Raw genomic sequence first — 16458 nt, 5'->3', positions numbered from 1 at the left:
ATTGCATTTGGAACAACATTTGTGAGCTAGTTGCAAACTAGCAACATTATGGATATGAATTACCTTTTTCTAATTGCATGTTTGGGCTTTTTAACAGGTTTGTATCGTCTGAATATATGTACTGACATGATGGTAATTTGTTTTTATTTCAGAAATATCAATAAGCCATAAGGTGATAGGAATTACAATTTTTGGTGGTGTCTTTTAAGCATTAAGCGGACCATGCCCCTTAAGGGTTTAGAAGCGGATCTTCTATGCTTTGTAGTAGTCATATCTTAAACGCCCCATTTTCACTAACCATTGTTATGAATTAATTTCAATTATATGTTAATCGATAATATAAATATACTTAACATTGGCACACTTATCTACATAGTTGCGTTGTTTCAGATTCCAATGCGCAAACTTTGAAGAATTTTACCTTTGCTGACCATCTTGTTACCGCACAGAAACATATTGAAAAACCAGGGAACTATGACCAATGTTACGTTAATGTCGTGGTTCACAATTCGTCGTCTTTTTTATACGGTCTTGAGGACGCAATTGTTACTTCAATAACAGGAGACATTTCCGTTTCTTCACCAAAACCATCATTTTTCCAGGTTAAAACTGACAGTGATGGCTTTGCTTGTGTTCCAGTTTCATGCAGGGCTGAAACAAGAGTTTTTGTTGAAAAAAATGATGTACGGATATCAGCTATGAACAAGACTATCCAGCAAAATAATATACCCCCTGGATTTTTGGTTCAGTTTGAATACGCCAATGAGGTTCTACAATTTTGGACATACGTGTGGGGGAACCCAAATGGAAAAACTGGTCCTATTTATTATGCTGATGGTAAACAACAATGCATAAGCGCTGGTTCGAAAGGAAATTCGTTTGTGTTTTCCTATATTAGCATTCCAGACAAACTCTTTGCTACAGCGGCTCCCCCGACAGGTTTGACAGTGACAGATGATAAATTTAGATACGTTTGGAACTACGGAATACAAGGTTCCGCGGGACTTGAGCCAACATACTGCTACTTGAAAATAAAATTTACAGTATGTTATTATTTTTCGTTTCAAAGATCAACTATATGTCGCTTTACCTAGAAATAAATACAATCATGTTTTGCACTCGTATTTTGTATTTACAGTTGACATTGCATAAATGAAATTTTATTTTGCGATATTGTAGGGATGGAGGTCATTAGAATTTAAATGGTGTTGTTTTTAGAGTAACGTTCTGGTTTCTAATAGAAATATAATTTCAGACCAGTTCAACTCAAATAAACGTCACTACTTCAAGTTTCGAGAACGACGAATTTGGGCTTCTTCTTGGGACCTTCTCAACCGGACCACAGTTTAACCCAAACTTGCCACAAACATTTGAGAAGGCCGCTTGCATAGAATACCGTTGCCCTATCAACGATATCTTGGATGGAACAAACAAGGACACTTACTTGTTTGGCTCAATTTCCGTTCCAGGTAAAGACAAAGGCTGTTGTGTAAGGTAAGTTACTCTTCAAACGTTGTGATATCAAAGACTCCCTAAATTTGACGGACTTTATCTTTTTTTCTATTATAAACGTATACCATTCTTGTTTTATTGACTAAGTTTCCCTTAATAGTCGATATAGTACATACTAATTTAGTTTGCGTTGAAATATATCTTGGTTCTACAATTCTAAAATTATATCCCCGCGAGTACTTCCGATTGTGAGTGCACCGAATTCCTTAAAAACATTGTTTATAGCACCTCATATATTTGTACTAAAAAGAAAATGAAAAGAAAAAACAAAATAGAGAAAAGGTATACATGTTATACATATGAATATCCCCCAATTTTAAAACATTTTGTTTTGCATAAATATTCTAATAGAAGTATATTATAAAAGTCAGTTTTTAGTGGTGTTTGTTTATAGATACAACACGCACGAACATATTCAAAACCAAAATAAACACCTGGAATTATATTTCAATATATTTGTCAGATAGGTTAAAATAAAGCAAAGACACATGTGTAATAATACAATTAAAAATATAGATAGTCATTGCCATGGTTTGTAGAAGTTTATAACACATTTATTGCGTACTTATTAACCTAACCATATATTGAACGTTTTAGTAAGTTTAAAGACGAACACGCAGTGGTGACTTTGTGCTAAAGCGTCATATACTTATTTCTCCTTCGGTAGCTGTATACATTCATTTTTCATAAAAGACGTATACTCCTACACTCTTTTATTCTAATGATTTAGGATATTCGTTGATTTCAGTGTAAGATCATATTTCGTTAATACATGTGTTTATCAGTGGTAAAGCCACGGGTATAAGTATAATTTTTATATGTGCAAGAGTGAAATTGAATAATACATTTCAGTGAAATCAAAAACTTTCTGTTTCTTTATGCATATTTTATTGGTTTAATTAGTTTGTTTTTTCAAATGCATATATCCCTTTTTGAAAATATTATTTTTCTATGCCGCTACTTCTGGGCGACCTTCACCCAAAATTATTGCTGATGACGTAGATGTCAGATTTTCTTTTTCCGGTCCGTGTATAATACAGTTCCACCGATGTATTTTAGTGTTCAATATTTACTCATTTTTTTCGGAAATATTTTATGAATTTTAATCAATGTTTATATTGAAATTAGCTTCAAAATTGGACAGGACATGATATATGATCAAATTACGTCACGCATTAAATGAAAGTTTGAAAGTTCGAACGTATTAGCATCACAATTGCGTAGCAACATTGGATAAAAACTGGAGACCAATCAGCTTATTAAACACTGATTATAAAACAGCAACGAAGGCAATTTTGAACAGAATAAAAAGAGTTTTACTGGAACTAATTGATAACGAACAAACAGGCTTTATCAAAGGCAGATATATTGGTGTAAACGTTCGTCTCATAGTTGAGTTCATGCAATACCTTGATGGGAATAATATGCCCGGACTCCGACTTACAAAAAACCTTTGACAACGTTGACCACTCTTTTACATTAGACAGTTTGAACACTTTAAATTTTGGCTCGGATATAAAACAATGGACGAAACTCTTCTACAACGATATACAAAGCATAATAACGAATAATGGCCATTTGTCTGAAACATTCCAGATTAAAAATGGGGTACTACCAACCAACAAACTGCTTTTTAAATTGAAACTTTTCGATTGTAGCTTATGTACACTCTGTTATTCAGGTATTGAATCTATTGAACATTTATACTGGGAGTGTTACGGGCCATAAAAATTATGGACGAAATTAAAACCTTTTCATAGCTTCAACAACAATTAACATAATTATAGGTAAACGTGAAGCTTTATTGGGAACAGTGACAAAAACAAATACAACAACATATGCAACTTTTACGATATTCTAATGAAATTTTATATAAATTCAACCAACTATAATAATAGAACACTATCCTCTGATGCAAACTTGACGTATTTGAAATTAAGGATTAAAATAGAAGAACAAATTGCGTTGAACAATGACAAACTTGAAACCCACAACAAAAAATGGGAAGTACTAAAACATACAATATAACTTAATAATAAAAGACACAATTAGCCATACAAAGAAATCTTAGACTTAAAAACATATAAAAACATTAATAGAATATATTAGCTAATACAGAGGACATCGATCGTATAAACATCATACGATCGGGTGTGTATGCAATGTGTATGTGTGTGTGTGTGTGTGTGCGTTTGTGCGTGCGTGTGTGGGAGCGAGTGTATGTGCGTGTTCATGTGTGTGTGTGAGAGCATTATTTTTTTCTGAATATATATGTATATCCTATCAAAAAACATAGATATGTTGTATATGTTGATAATTTAAAACTGTATTTATATATTTGTATCTATGTGAAAAATAAATGAGGAAAACACATTGGATAAAAACAGTTTGTTTCATGATACATGGGTATTCAAATATCCCTATCTAGAGACCAGTCTGATTCGCTTGAAGATTTTTGTTAAAAAGGTAGAGAATAAAGACATATCATGTTGTTGTCGAATTCTGAAGCTCGGGTGGGGTAATACAACAATAGTTCATTTGTAAATTGTTGTGTGAATTTTCGAGGAAGTTTTTATTGCAATAAACAGTTCGAAACATATTTGAACGAATGATATAACATCCTATTTGCGTTTGATTACCTATTATCTGTTTTGTTTCGTTTTTTTTTGTATGAAAACACATGTTTCATTTTCCAAATATATCCTGATTTGAACTTTTTCAACAATTTGTTCAGAATAGTAGTGTTTAGCTTTGATCAATGGGAAATAATTACAACTTTGAGCAGATGCGAGTTAAAGCTTATTGGATAAAACAACAATAATGGACAAAAATATTGTCTTAATAATAATGGAAGATACATTTCAGAGTTTAAACAAGTCGCCTTTCCACAAATATCCTACCTGAATAGTGTTGTTAATTCGTTCCGAAATTGTAAAAAAAAGATGTGTCGGCAGCCATTGCTGGTCTCATTGCTCTTGATTTTAGCCCCACGTGTCTCCAAGTCAATGTTGTTCATACGCGTTGAAAGGTTACATGCTACTCGGAATTATTGAGTGATGAATTGCAAATTAGGTGTAATTTTTCCGACAATTTATACCTCAATGAAACGCGGAAAAAATGTTTATTTCTAAAGTAAAACAAAGCGGACTTTATAAGTTTATAATTTCACTCCTAGATTTGCAGTGAAAATATTAAATCGATATTTTCACTTTTGATATTTGATATTGATAAAACTTCATACTTCATCGAAAAACATGAAAGAAATAACGTATAGTTGTTGGATACACATGTTTGCAACATTCCCAAAAGGCTTTCGTTAGTGGTCATTGATTGTGTATTGATATTAGCAGCTATATAGGTCATGAATTATATTGAATAACGTTTTTCGTTCCTCCAAACGTATAGATAATAATAAATATCTCTTCTTCCTTATAGTATGTATTTGACAATATATACATCTTGCTTAAAAACCTGCCAAGTGGTTCTTGTATTTCAATACAGATATTCCCAAAAGGGCACTTTCGTGTTTGCTGCAAATTCCACCTCATTCTGGACGAAGCGACCTTTAAGCAAAACTAGAGGCTACGGATCCAACGATGGTTTATATGTTAATGAGGTCAAGCAAGCTGCCAGATCACGATGCTTCACCGGGCACGAGTTTTTGAAGGGAGAGTATTCGATGAATCCGGATGTTGGGTTTGCTTTTGAGTACGACTGCAATACGTCTAACCCTTGCCCTTCTCCGCAAATATTTGGGTAAACGAGTTTTTCATCAAAATACAGTGATGTTTTTATCAAAAAGCAGCGTTCAATATCGAATAGTAAAGTCGCAATAAAACACAGTCCATCACAATGAAATAACAATATAAACTGTCGATTGTGGTTGCTTGTATTGGCTTTATTTGATAAATAAGTATCGAATTTCACAGCTGGTATGTTCACGCGGGAATGCTTCTTTCGAACCATAACAAACAATTGCAAGAGCGATGACAACTGAACAATCGATAGACATAATTATGACCACAATCCTAACTCTAACCCTTTAATATCCTTTTATTGTCTGGGATATCTGACAAATGATAGTGCTCGAACGCATCAACTTGTGGCTATTCAAGAAGCAACTTAATTGATAGTACATTTTTAAAACAAAACTAACTACCATTGACATAGGGATAGAATATATATCATTTCAAATTGAGCATTATGAGTTAGTTGCCCATTTATGTCCTTGTCTTTTAAATTAGTCTCGAATATAGTAAAACGAGTTTCTGGTCGGTTTAATCAAATGACAATTTTTATATTGTTACATTGTTTTGCTCGGTCATCAATTCTAATATTAATTTAAACTTGAAGTGTATGATTCCATAGGGGTTACCTTGCTGATTAATAATAGATAAAAATATACCTCAAAATGCATTACTTTATGTTCATAAATATATCTTCACTGCAATCAAAAACAAACGTGTGTAACCTATATGTATTTTTTCAATGTAAACAACCATATTATGTAAAACGTTTGATGAAGCTTTAAAACCACATGAAAAAATGTTTTGTGGTAACAAGGCATAATGTTTTTTTTACATACCTTCAACGAATATTGTTAAGTAGCAGTTTTAGTTCGACCTAATCGGACGCGCGTTCCATATTATATTAACTTTCCGCAAAAACAATGGTAACTTTCATTTTCCAGTACGCGAAGCATCAATCGTATACATAGTAGAAACCAATACATCAGAAGAGCCTTAATACTTCTACCTTTATGTTATATTAATTAGTTAGATTTTAACATTGATCTTGGTGTGCAAATAAATCTTCTTGTTTTTATTTCAGCTAATTGTCCAGTCAATGACCTACAGTGGCAAGGCATGGGTGATGGACTCATTTGTTCTTCTTTTTAAATACAATTACTTGCATTTCACTTGCATTGTTATCTAATCATTCCGTCGGTTTACGTAATGTTATTTGATTAATTGTAAAGGTTTATACGCATTTAAACTGAGATATCCACTGAACTGCAATATTCAGTAAAATGCCACGAATAGTTGCATAACTGTGCTCTTACATTCAATGATACACGAATTTAAACATTTGCATGAAGTCAGAAACGTTGCGAATATATGTGCATAGGTAATGTATAATTAACAAAGACATTCTTTATAACAACGTATGTTAACGCGCCAAATGTGGTGTGGTATATCAAATAGGTCGGAGTGTGTAATGCTTTTGAAGGAAACATGTTTATTTATTACCTCCTAATGGCCTTTGATTATATTCGTTTTGACCGATCAGTTAGTTGTTCATGATCCAAGAGGGTTAACACCAATACTTATACGACCGTTGTTATCCTGTGTTTTGCACGGAGTCAAAAGTGAGCTTATAATCCCACTGTAATGTCCTATACTTTCTTATATTGCCAAAGTATTTATGCATAAAAACGTGACATATTCCTTTACAAGCTCTAAGTATTATATTTTGATTTTTAATTTTCAAAATTTGCTTAACATAGAACTTACTATTACAACATAATGGAAATTTAGCATTTCACACAGTGGGTGTTGGGGGTCTACACGGTTTAAATCACGGACCCGTTACATTTCTTTATTACCTTATAGCTATAAGACTTGCGTGTGACTAACATTTTGCAGGTTAAGTCTATGTCGCGTTTGACCTATTTCAACCAACTATTTGACATTTTCAAAGCTGTGTCGTAACCAATGATGTTCATAAACGCAATAGAAGAACGCAATACGAATATAATTACACATAAAATGTCATGCAATAAGATCATGACAATAGTGTTCTAATTTCTGCTTTTTCGGTCTTATCGGTATTTTCATGAAGCATATCTAATTAAGCTTGGTTTGCATACATAACAAGTGTATTGAGGACATTTCTTAAGTGCACCTGATAAGACCATCATTGTATGGATAACGTAGTATCGAAAAGTGTAAAAGTGCATGAAATAAAATCAAACATTAACATAAATTATTTCGAACATTTGTGTTACAAACACCATTTCGTCCAGCAGCTGTTTGCTTGGCGCTTGTGTAGTTTGAGTTGTTTACGTTGGACGTTTCAAGAACTATCTGATCCATAACACGTCCAATTAAGTACTTGATTATAACACGTTATAAATACGTTTATTTTTGAAGAGCGACGTATTGGACGAACAGCATATGAAACACGTAAAAGTCTAGTTTAGCGTCATCGAGATAAAACAAGTTTTACATAGTACGAGCGACGTGTTATCAGTCATCACGCACTATATTAACTATCGACTTGACATATCAATGTTTCTATGATAGCAATCATGTATATAAAGCATACTGACGGACACAATAATTAATTATTAAACAATGCCTTCTTCAGAGTGTACTGTTAATGATGAAATTTTTGTGCTACTATTACAAGCTCATTAACCGAAATCAATTAAAGTATTGTATACTAGCGAATAAGTCACATGGAAAGATTAACACAATTATCTTTGCTTCATAAAACAGTAAACATATACCTTTTTAAAACACTAACTTTTCATCAGAAACTAGTTCCCCTGCTGCTTAAGGGCCTGCCACACATAAGCAATGTGCCTCGTCAGGACTAAAACGGATAACACAATAAACAGCGGCATGGAAAATCAAAAAAAGTCGTAGCAATTACGATTTGGTACCGGCGTAGTATTCGATGAACTACTCATCTAAGAGCTAGTTCCACTTTTCTGTCGCGGATGTTATACTGAGGCGCCGCCGATCTTAAACTGATGTGCAACCGCTGATTACAGCTGAAGTGGAGTGATTCCGTTGCCCTTCCGTTGTACTAACAATGTTAAGTATTAGTACGGTAGAAGTACTGTATTATTTTCGCTTAACGGCGGTAAATCGTTAGTACATCGGCAGGACTACGGTACTACATGTATTAGTGCGGTACATATGGAGATCACCGTAGAGTCGCATATCCATTACGGGGCTCTTCCGGTTCCCTTTCGACATAAACGAATCCATACTGGAATACTGTGGTTGTGTTCCGTTTGCTGGTTCCGGCAGTGCAATGGCAGTATTTTTTTAGCATATTTGAAAAATTACAATATACCGTTTCCGGCAAATGTTATTTTTACCGGACGATGTCCGGGCGATGTGTAACCGGGGTAAAAGGACGACGGGTGTCAAAAAATGCAACATACCAGCGGTGTAAAAAGTATAATTTTGCAACAATGAAAAGGTTCCTAAAGTTGTGATATTAACGACGGTTAGGACAGCAATGCCCGAGAGATAGAATGTTAAGTGTGACAGGCCGTTTAGGGACCGACCACCGTAGATTCGATAAACGTGTTTGTACAACCAACATAAATGACAGTAGAACACTGCAAAATAAATATTAATCTATTCAATCGGTTTCCTTTGTCAACACACCGTTGATCTTAATTATAAGCGAAGATTTAAAACGTCGTATAAACTGAAACCAATACTGTATATTTATGAATGCTTTGTCTCGCAAGTGACTAGTAACTATTACACGCAGCCGTTTACGGCGGAATCAATATTATTGCATGTTTGAAATGGTCTTGATGGTTTGAGGATAAGCCAAAATCATGTTGATTTAATGATTCAAAACCATTTAGCAATAAGTTTGTTTATAAATTATAGTAACTTCTGATACACTAATTATATTATAAGGGTTACTAAAAAAAACAGTGAATGAGTAGAGAAGGTCATTATCTGTAAACTCACGATTCGTTATGTAAGGTCAGGATAATATTAAAACAGCCCCAACATACATCATTGCAGGTGCTACTTATCCACCACGCGACAGTTCTAGAAGCATCAATAAGTACATAATTACATCGTTTCGTGTTATAACGAAATGACTTGTTTAAAGATGAAATGGATCTCACATTAAAGAACAAGCATACTGTAGGAATTCATGTTTGAAATTACATTTGCGAAACTGTAAGAGAGATTTAATACATGTAGCTGTCAAATAAACTACTTTCCGTTTCGCTATACCGTTTGATAGTCCCACGGTAAAACAAGCCGTTGATAATTTATGTCTGTTTGAACGGTGTGATTAATACAGAAACGGCCAGAGACCCTACATTAAGGGCCATGAATATCTTGCTAATCTGACAGCCGGTTAAATTTGGTTAAGATAAAGTATGCCTTATTCATAGCTTCCGATTAAACCTACTGATTATGTCATGAAAATGGGTTAAAGATCATATAGACGATTTGTAACACATTCATTTCACGCTGGTTCGAGTTAAATGATATCAGTCTACAGAACAGTTGAATGCATTATGGACTATATTTATATCATCCAAACACACAGAAAACATATCAAATATGCTATCAGTTACAGTTTTATCATCATTCAATAGCTTTAGGTGATTGCCAACTTGATTGTGTACACGGCAACTAATAGTCTGGACGATTAAGTATTACTGTACACACTTAATATCTTCGTATACTTTTTATTGTTTCTTGATTACAAAATCGGTACAGTCTTTTATAAACAACATTCACACAAAATAGAATTTCAATAGAGAAACATTCATGTAAGCATACAATACTATGCATATCTCTATGTTATGCATGCATCAGGTATTCACTACAATATATCAATTTAACAGTTGAAATGAAAATCACAAGGTAAACATGTAACTTTTAGATACTTACACTTATAGTTTTGATATGAAATAATAGTCTAATTAGTGAAATAAATCTTTCAATTATCAATCCGTTTGTACTGGTTCTTTCTTTAGATGCCAAAAGCAAACATTGATTGAATTCACAGAGGTTGTGCACACAGATTAATTTAAACCCCATTAAATTAGAATCTCACTGACCGTTCCAAGGCGGTACATACATAACAATCATTGATTAACATCCCTAGTTTGATCAGTAATATATGCAGCGTATTGTTTGTGGAGTTTTGTGTTCACTTAATTTGTCCATGTTTCTGGTTTATGATTGTTTGTTTGTGTGTTCTATGTCATTAGCGTTAACCCTGTGTCATTAAACGGGGTATATGTTTACACATTCGACTACTGGACCTGTTTCCGTAGTTTAAATATAAATATTATCTTTAAAAAGGAAACTCTTTATTTTGAAGTATATTTATATACATGTTTGACCACTAGGCGTTTAAATAGTATTATGGATGAACTCACTGTGTTCATGAGGAGTTGTCTGAAACCTAACTTTGAGCTTTAAAAGCCTTCGACAACAATCGAGCATATCTTTTGATTCATTTCAAAAGTTTATCCGGTAGAACGAGTATCTATTTAAGATATGTGCATTTTCGTTATATATAAGATATGTCAATAACTCTACTTATCTTACATTTGTCATTAAAAATGTTAAATCAGTCATACCCTTTCGCAATTATTATTACTATAAACCAACATTATGTCGTGCAGTCAAAAGAAGCTGCAGGATTTGAAACCGGGTCCATCATGCCTTCAAGGTTTGATCCGAAGTTAACTCCACTGTTGCAAAATTGTTCAGTTTCTTTTGAGGTTTTGTCTTCAATAAAAACTCCAAATTTAGTTCCGCTTCTCTTGTAACGACTGTTGATGTTCTGTAAATTGGAATCCATGAGTCGGAATTTGACCACTTGTTTCTATACCCTGTTATGACTCTCACTGTTGAAGTTTTTTTATTATACTGATCAAGCACAGGTATGGTTTGCGGATGATAGTCGACCGGATGCTAGGAGTTTTCTCCCAGCGCCTGCTGTTTTTTTCCTCATTTTCGCAGTTTCGACCAATGAGCATCTGTTCACGTCGCAATGCCATAGGGACACCATTGGTTCACCGTTTTCGTCTAATGGTACATCGAATAGGGAAGCGTCAAGAGAGAACTTTATAGGTCGATTTACTGCTAGGCCTGTCCCATTGTCGTCAGTCATGTCTAGCTAAAACATTCCAAAAGTAATTAAAGGAACTTTCCTTCCATCTTGACCTTCACTGTCAAAATCGCAGTTTGCAGCGTCTATGTCATCCCGGTTTCTTGGATCCATAAAACGTAAAGAGGTTTGGACTTTTCCATGGAATGGACAGTCTTGCAGCGGGTGGATTTTTGTGATTACCTCCAAGATCTATTGCAGTCCCATTGCTTGACGCGAATGGTATTGGTATAGGTTTGAACGGAATTACAATCGTAGCAAAGGTACTAGCTCCTTCATTTAATTCTATAATTTTTCTTACATCTGTAAACACTTTAAATATTGGATCATGAAACATAGCAACAATTCGTACGAATTGTATCCCTCCGTCTGAAGATAGAGTTGGGATCTCTAATCATAGAAGTACTTTGGGTTTACCTATACGTTTATTATTATTTGTTTTATTGATAAGTTTCCTCAGGTTAATGCATACTTTGATAAGATTTACCTTTTGCGTTTAATCTGTATTATGGATTGTTGGAATACGCGCGAGGTTTGTGCACATAAACTGGTTTAACCCCCCCCCCCCCCCCCAGTAAATTTACATTTTACTGACCGTTCCAAGGCGGTACCTAACAGTTCTTGATAAACATTTTTTTTATATAAAGTATGTATGCACTGTGCTGTTTGTGGAGTGTTGTGCTGTTCTTCTATGTTTCTTGTTTGAGATTTTGTGTTCTATGTCTTTGGCGTTTGCCCAGTGCCAATAAACCGGGTTTATGCTTAAACTTAAATATTCTAATTGGTTTGCAAATTAGCTTATTGAGTTTTAATCAAATGGCCAATAATATAAAACAATTGTATCAAATTACTTAAATACATGCTCGATAGCTCAAAACGATCTCAACTATAATAGCATGTGCCTTGTTATTGGTGTTTCTAAAATGGCTTACATTTTAACAGATATTTGCTATTTCTAATGCATAATTACATATGCTTGTATGCACCACAAATTAATATGTTATATTATATACCAGATAATAAAATACAAAATCTGTTTGTGTTACTGATTTTTCGTTTAAGGATAATTATTCAAATCTGACGGATAAAGCTTTGGATAATCAATTTTAAGAGTGAGGCATCTCAAGGGACAAATCGATTCTATGCTGAATTTGATAAGAGTGCAAACATGTGTTAACTCCAACATTGGATCAATCAATGAATAAACTACGTTTTTTTCAGATACGTGAAGATATAGTTATGTAGCCCCTTGCACAATTCAGTCTGTAAGATACGTCTTATTAAAGGAGCATATCTCTTATCAATGTTACGAACAATTGTTTGTTAAACTTTTGTGTATGACATTTTGAACAATTTGATAGAATACATGAGGCATATGCATGTTTGATATTCTATAACGGACAATATTTGTGCATTACAAAAAAGTACAAATAAAAATACCAGAAAACTGGAGAGTATATTTAACATTTTATTGGCGGATTTAAAAACATAGTTGGATAGTTTCAGCAATTGTCGGTGACGATAAACTAACCCCTTTCGTTAACTAAAGCGGTGGCCAATTTAAGGGGACGTTAACATTATTATAATGTTTTAATTAGGCATACATGAGTTGTATCCCCTTCTAAAGTGCAAGGAATGTATATTAAATGCTGAAAAAATGGGATTTGAAAATAAAAATTGAGATACCTCTGTATAGAAAGTATCGTATCAATATGGCCATGGGTTTATCAATTATCTAACATATTCTGTTAAACAATCACTAGCAGGATTCAGAAGTCATAGTTTCATGAAAATGGTCGACATTTCAGAACGTTTGAAAGAAAACCGAAAATGTTTGGTTATTTTTTTTTTTAAATCGATGTTTAGAAGACGATTACCATGTATTGTTTATATGTAATAAATCAAATCAATTAAGACATCGTACATACCTTTAAGATACAGTGGTATACAATTAAGTTTTCTGCAATTTTATGCATTGTTTAAACGACAGTAAAACAAAAGCTTTATTATGTTAATGTTATCAGGAAACAAAAGCATAATATCATTAAAAAAAAATAATTGATATAACATAACTGATATGTTTATATGTATGGTATTTTTTGTGGTATCATGGGCCTTTCTTAAAAAGATAAACTTTTATACTGTTCAACATCTGTCAGCAATGAATGTAAATAGTGCTTCGAATATTATCTTATTAGCCCAATAATTTGACGCAAATAATGTGTCATTTCATCTGATGTCATCATGAGCAAGTCTTAATGTTTGAATCCTTATGAATTGTTGACATAGCAATGCCATTTATAAGGGAAACAATAACGATTATATAGCTCCTTATGAATTATGCATTAGTACGACTTATATAGAGTCAACAAAATAAACGAATTCAATAGAACATACTGAAGGGCATACAAAAATGTTTTGTTCATGATTGTTTATTTTTAGATAAGAAGCAGCTCTGTTTCAATTGTATATATGTTGATTAATATACCTGTAAAATGAGCCTAAATATGTTCAAAATGACTGCAAACTAATTTCATAATTTCAAGAATAGTGTTAAGATGTAAAAGACTGAAAGTAAATGGCAAATTAACATGGTATTGAACATTGATTTGTACTCTAAGTTGTAATGGGATATATTTGGAATAAGTATTATACGATCTGGGTTAATATTAATTAGTAATCTGAGAATGAATATATGGTTTAATAAGAAAAAAATAACATATCACCATCATTGAATTTGATCTTATAACAATAAGTCACCGATTACAACAGGGCCGGAACACAAACAAAAATAAACGATTTCAACGACAAAATGTCAGGAACAATGTAAATAACTAGATGTATAAACACCATATACACAAATCAGGCGCGTAGATGACTGTAAAAGGATACGCAGTAGCGTCATGAGATTTGATAGGTCAAAGTTTTTGTCATGCCAAACACCCCGAATGTGAAATATCCCCTCCAAAACGTGCCCCAACGGCATCGATCTGCGTAATCCCGAAATGGCCATAGCTACGCTCCTGCAACTACAAATTCCCTAACAAAACGCGATAATTAAATTTAATAAGTGTATAAAAAAGCTCAAGTTGTATATGACCAGAAATCAGAAGCAATCAAATTACTACTCAAGATGGTAGTGATTATGGGTTAACATTAAATTTGAATCATATATTGGAAACTTAATCAAAATCATTCCCGTTATTAACTTGTGAAATATGTATCTGCTGTTCAACTGAGTGTATAGCGCGAACGATTTTTCTTTGTACTCTTCTACGCGGGTTGCCCGCCCGAACTGTTTAAGTAATTTCCAGATGCCTGACCCTCGCGTACCCGTCACTTGCCTGCTCGGAGAAAGAAATAGTCATTGCCATGTAGTGTCATGTTTTTTTTTAAAGTTTTTAAAGTTATTACAACAAGTTTATTTTGAGCAAATTCATCAGACAAAAACTGGCTGACACCAGACGTCTCTAACACCGACTCTAGTCCATCTAGACAGACGATACCGTAAAACACCTGCTTTATATATGATTAAGGGAAGGTAAAACATCGTGACGGTCAATGTTGTACAAAAAATATATTTTTACAAGAGTGTACAACAAGTAAAGAGAAAACGTGCAATTATGGTACATTTCATGAATAATTAATTATCCTTTCTAAATGTCAATGTGCCTGTGTCACATGTATGTTCCTGCATATTTTAAAACTACGTTAACTGATTATTATCGACTTTTTACGTTAACCGGACGCAGGTGGTGAGCCTGTTCCCATATTAAACTTACCCACCTAGCAAAAACGACCATGTTTAAATCTTTATTTTCTAAGTGTGTGCTTAAGCTATACGGGTTTGATGATACTCTATCTGAAGTGTTTTCCATAAAGAGCGTTAAATATTTATCCGGTGTTACTGACGGTTTACATATAGCAAACATTATAACTGGTTACATGTTTTCAACAATAATATAGGTCTTCATGCTTGCCACATATGGTAATTGATATACTCGTACCATTCGTAATCAAATGTAAACTTTAAGACTTTAGTATTTGTGATGATCTGTTTAAGTTTTTTGTCGTAGTATTTTATTTGCACGTCTTTTTAATGGTGGTAAAAGAGACAATGATATACCTACTGCGATATTGAGGATTTAAGGGCATTAACCTCATCGTATAATATATAAATATCATATGGCAGCATATAACCCGAGAGCAGAATGTCACCCGAGGCGTTGACAATATCAGTGTCACACATGCTGCCATATGATATTTATTTTATTATATCGAACAAAATTAAGTACAATTTTTTTTTTAAATGTTTTTAATTAATTTCATTAAACAAGTTTAATAAGGTAAACGAGACAGGTTTACTTGCTGACAGTTTCTATCGTCTGATGCTTTTGTGTACATATTAAGTACTGACGTCACTGCTGTATGTGTTTAAGGGAGGCAATCAAGTCATGAATTAGCCAAAATATTGAAGCAGGTATTTGCCCTTATTTGCCATTCAAAATGTCAAGATAATAACTGTTCAAGAGCACAGTAAGACCATTTAAGCGATTAAGCAAATAATATCAAATATCGTTCAAAGGGAAAGAACGAGCAAATTAACGTGTAAAAGTTAAACATATTTATCTCTTATCGGAAATAAAATATATATTGTACTTGTATTAGTGTTTGTCTGTAAAAATGCATTTAAAACAATTTAGTATACACAAAATAGTATTTTGATACATTCAAACCTAAACTCCCATTCCTTCAATAAACTGCTTTTCGTCAATTGTGTTTATCATCCGATGAACGCAACATCTTCGGATATGTTCGGATCGCAATTCATATCATAACAATATACAGGAAAATTGTTGATCCTTTTATTGTTTGTATTTTGTCAGCACGTCCTGTAAAATATAAATCAACATTTAAGAAAGTGGTAATTTATGATATATCAAATGTATTGTTGCCATAAGTGTTTAAATTTCCTCACGTTTAAAAATTATTTCAAGTGGTTTATCTTTTCACGCGTTATTGTGCCGTCATTTGAAAAAAATGTTT

The 16458-nt window shown here is 33.4% G+C and overlaps 1 protein-coding gene across 1 annotated transcript; it reads left to right on the top strand.

Moving 5' to 3' along the window:
• Positions 1-15: 15 nt before the first annotated feature.
• Positions 16-6430, top strand: LOC128222461 (uncharacterized). The gene is made up of 5 exons (XM_052931475.1): positions 16-97; positions 391-1043; positions 1256-1494; positions 5014-5268; positions 6343-6430. The coding sequence occupies exons 1-5, from the start codon at positions 49-51 to the stop codon at positions 6344-6346; spliced, it is 1200 nt and encodes a 399-aa protein (XP_052787435.1). The 5' UTR covers positions 16-48; the 3' UTR covers positions 6347-6430.
• Positions 6431-16458: the final 10028 nt, after the last annotated feature.

The sequence above is a fragment of the Mya arenaria genome, chromosome 16 (genome assembly GCF_026914265.1).
Source record: "Mya arenaria isolate MELC-2E11 chromosome 16, ASM2691426v1".
In the NCBI taxonomy this organism is placed as follows: Eukaryota; Metazoa; Mollusca; class Bivalvia; order Myida; family Myidae; genus Mya; species Mya arenaria.
This window is presented reverse-complemented; position numbering and strand designations above follow the sequence as displayed.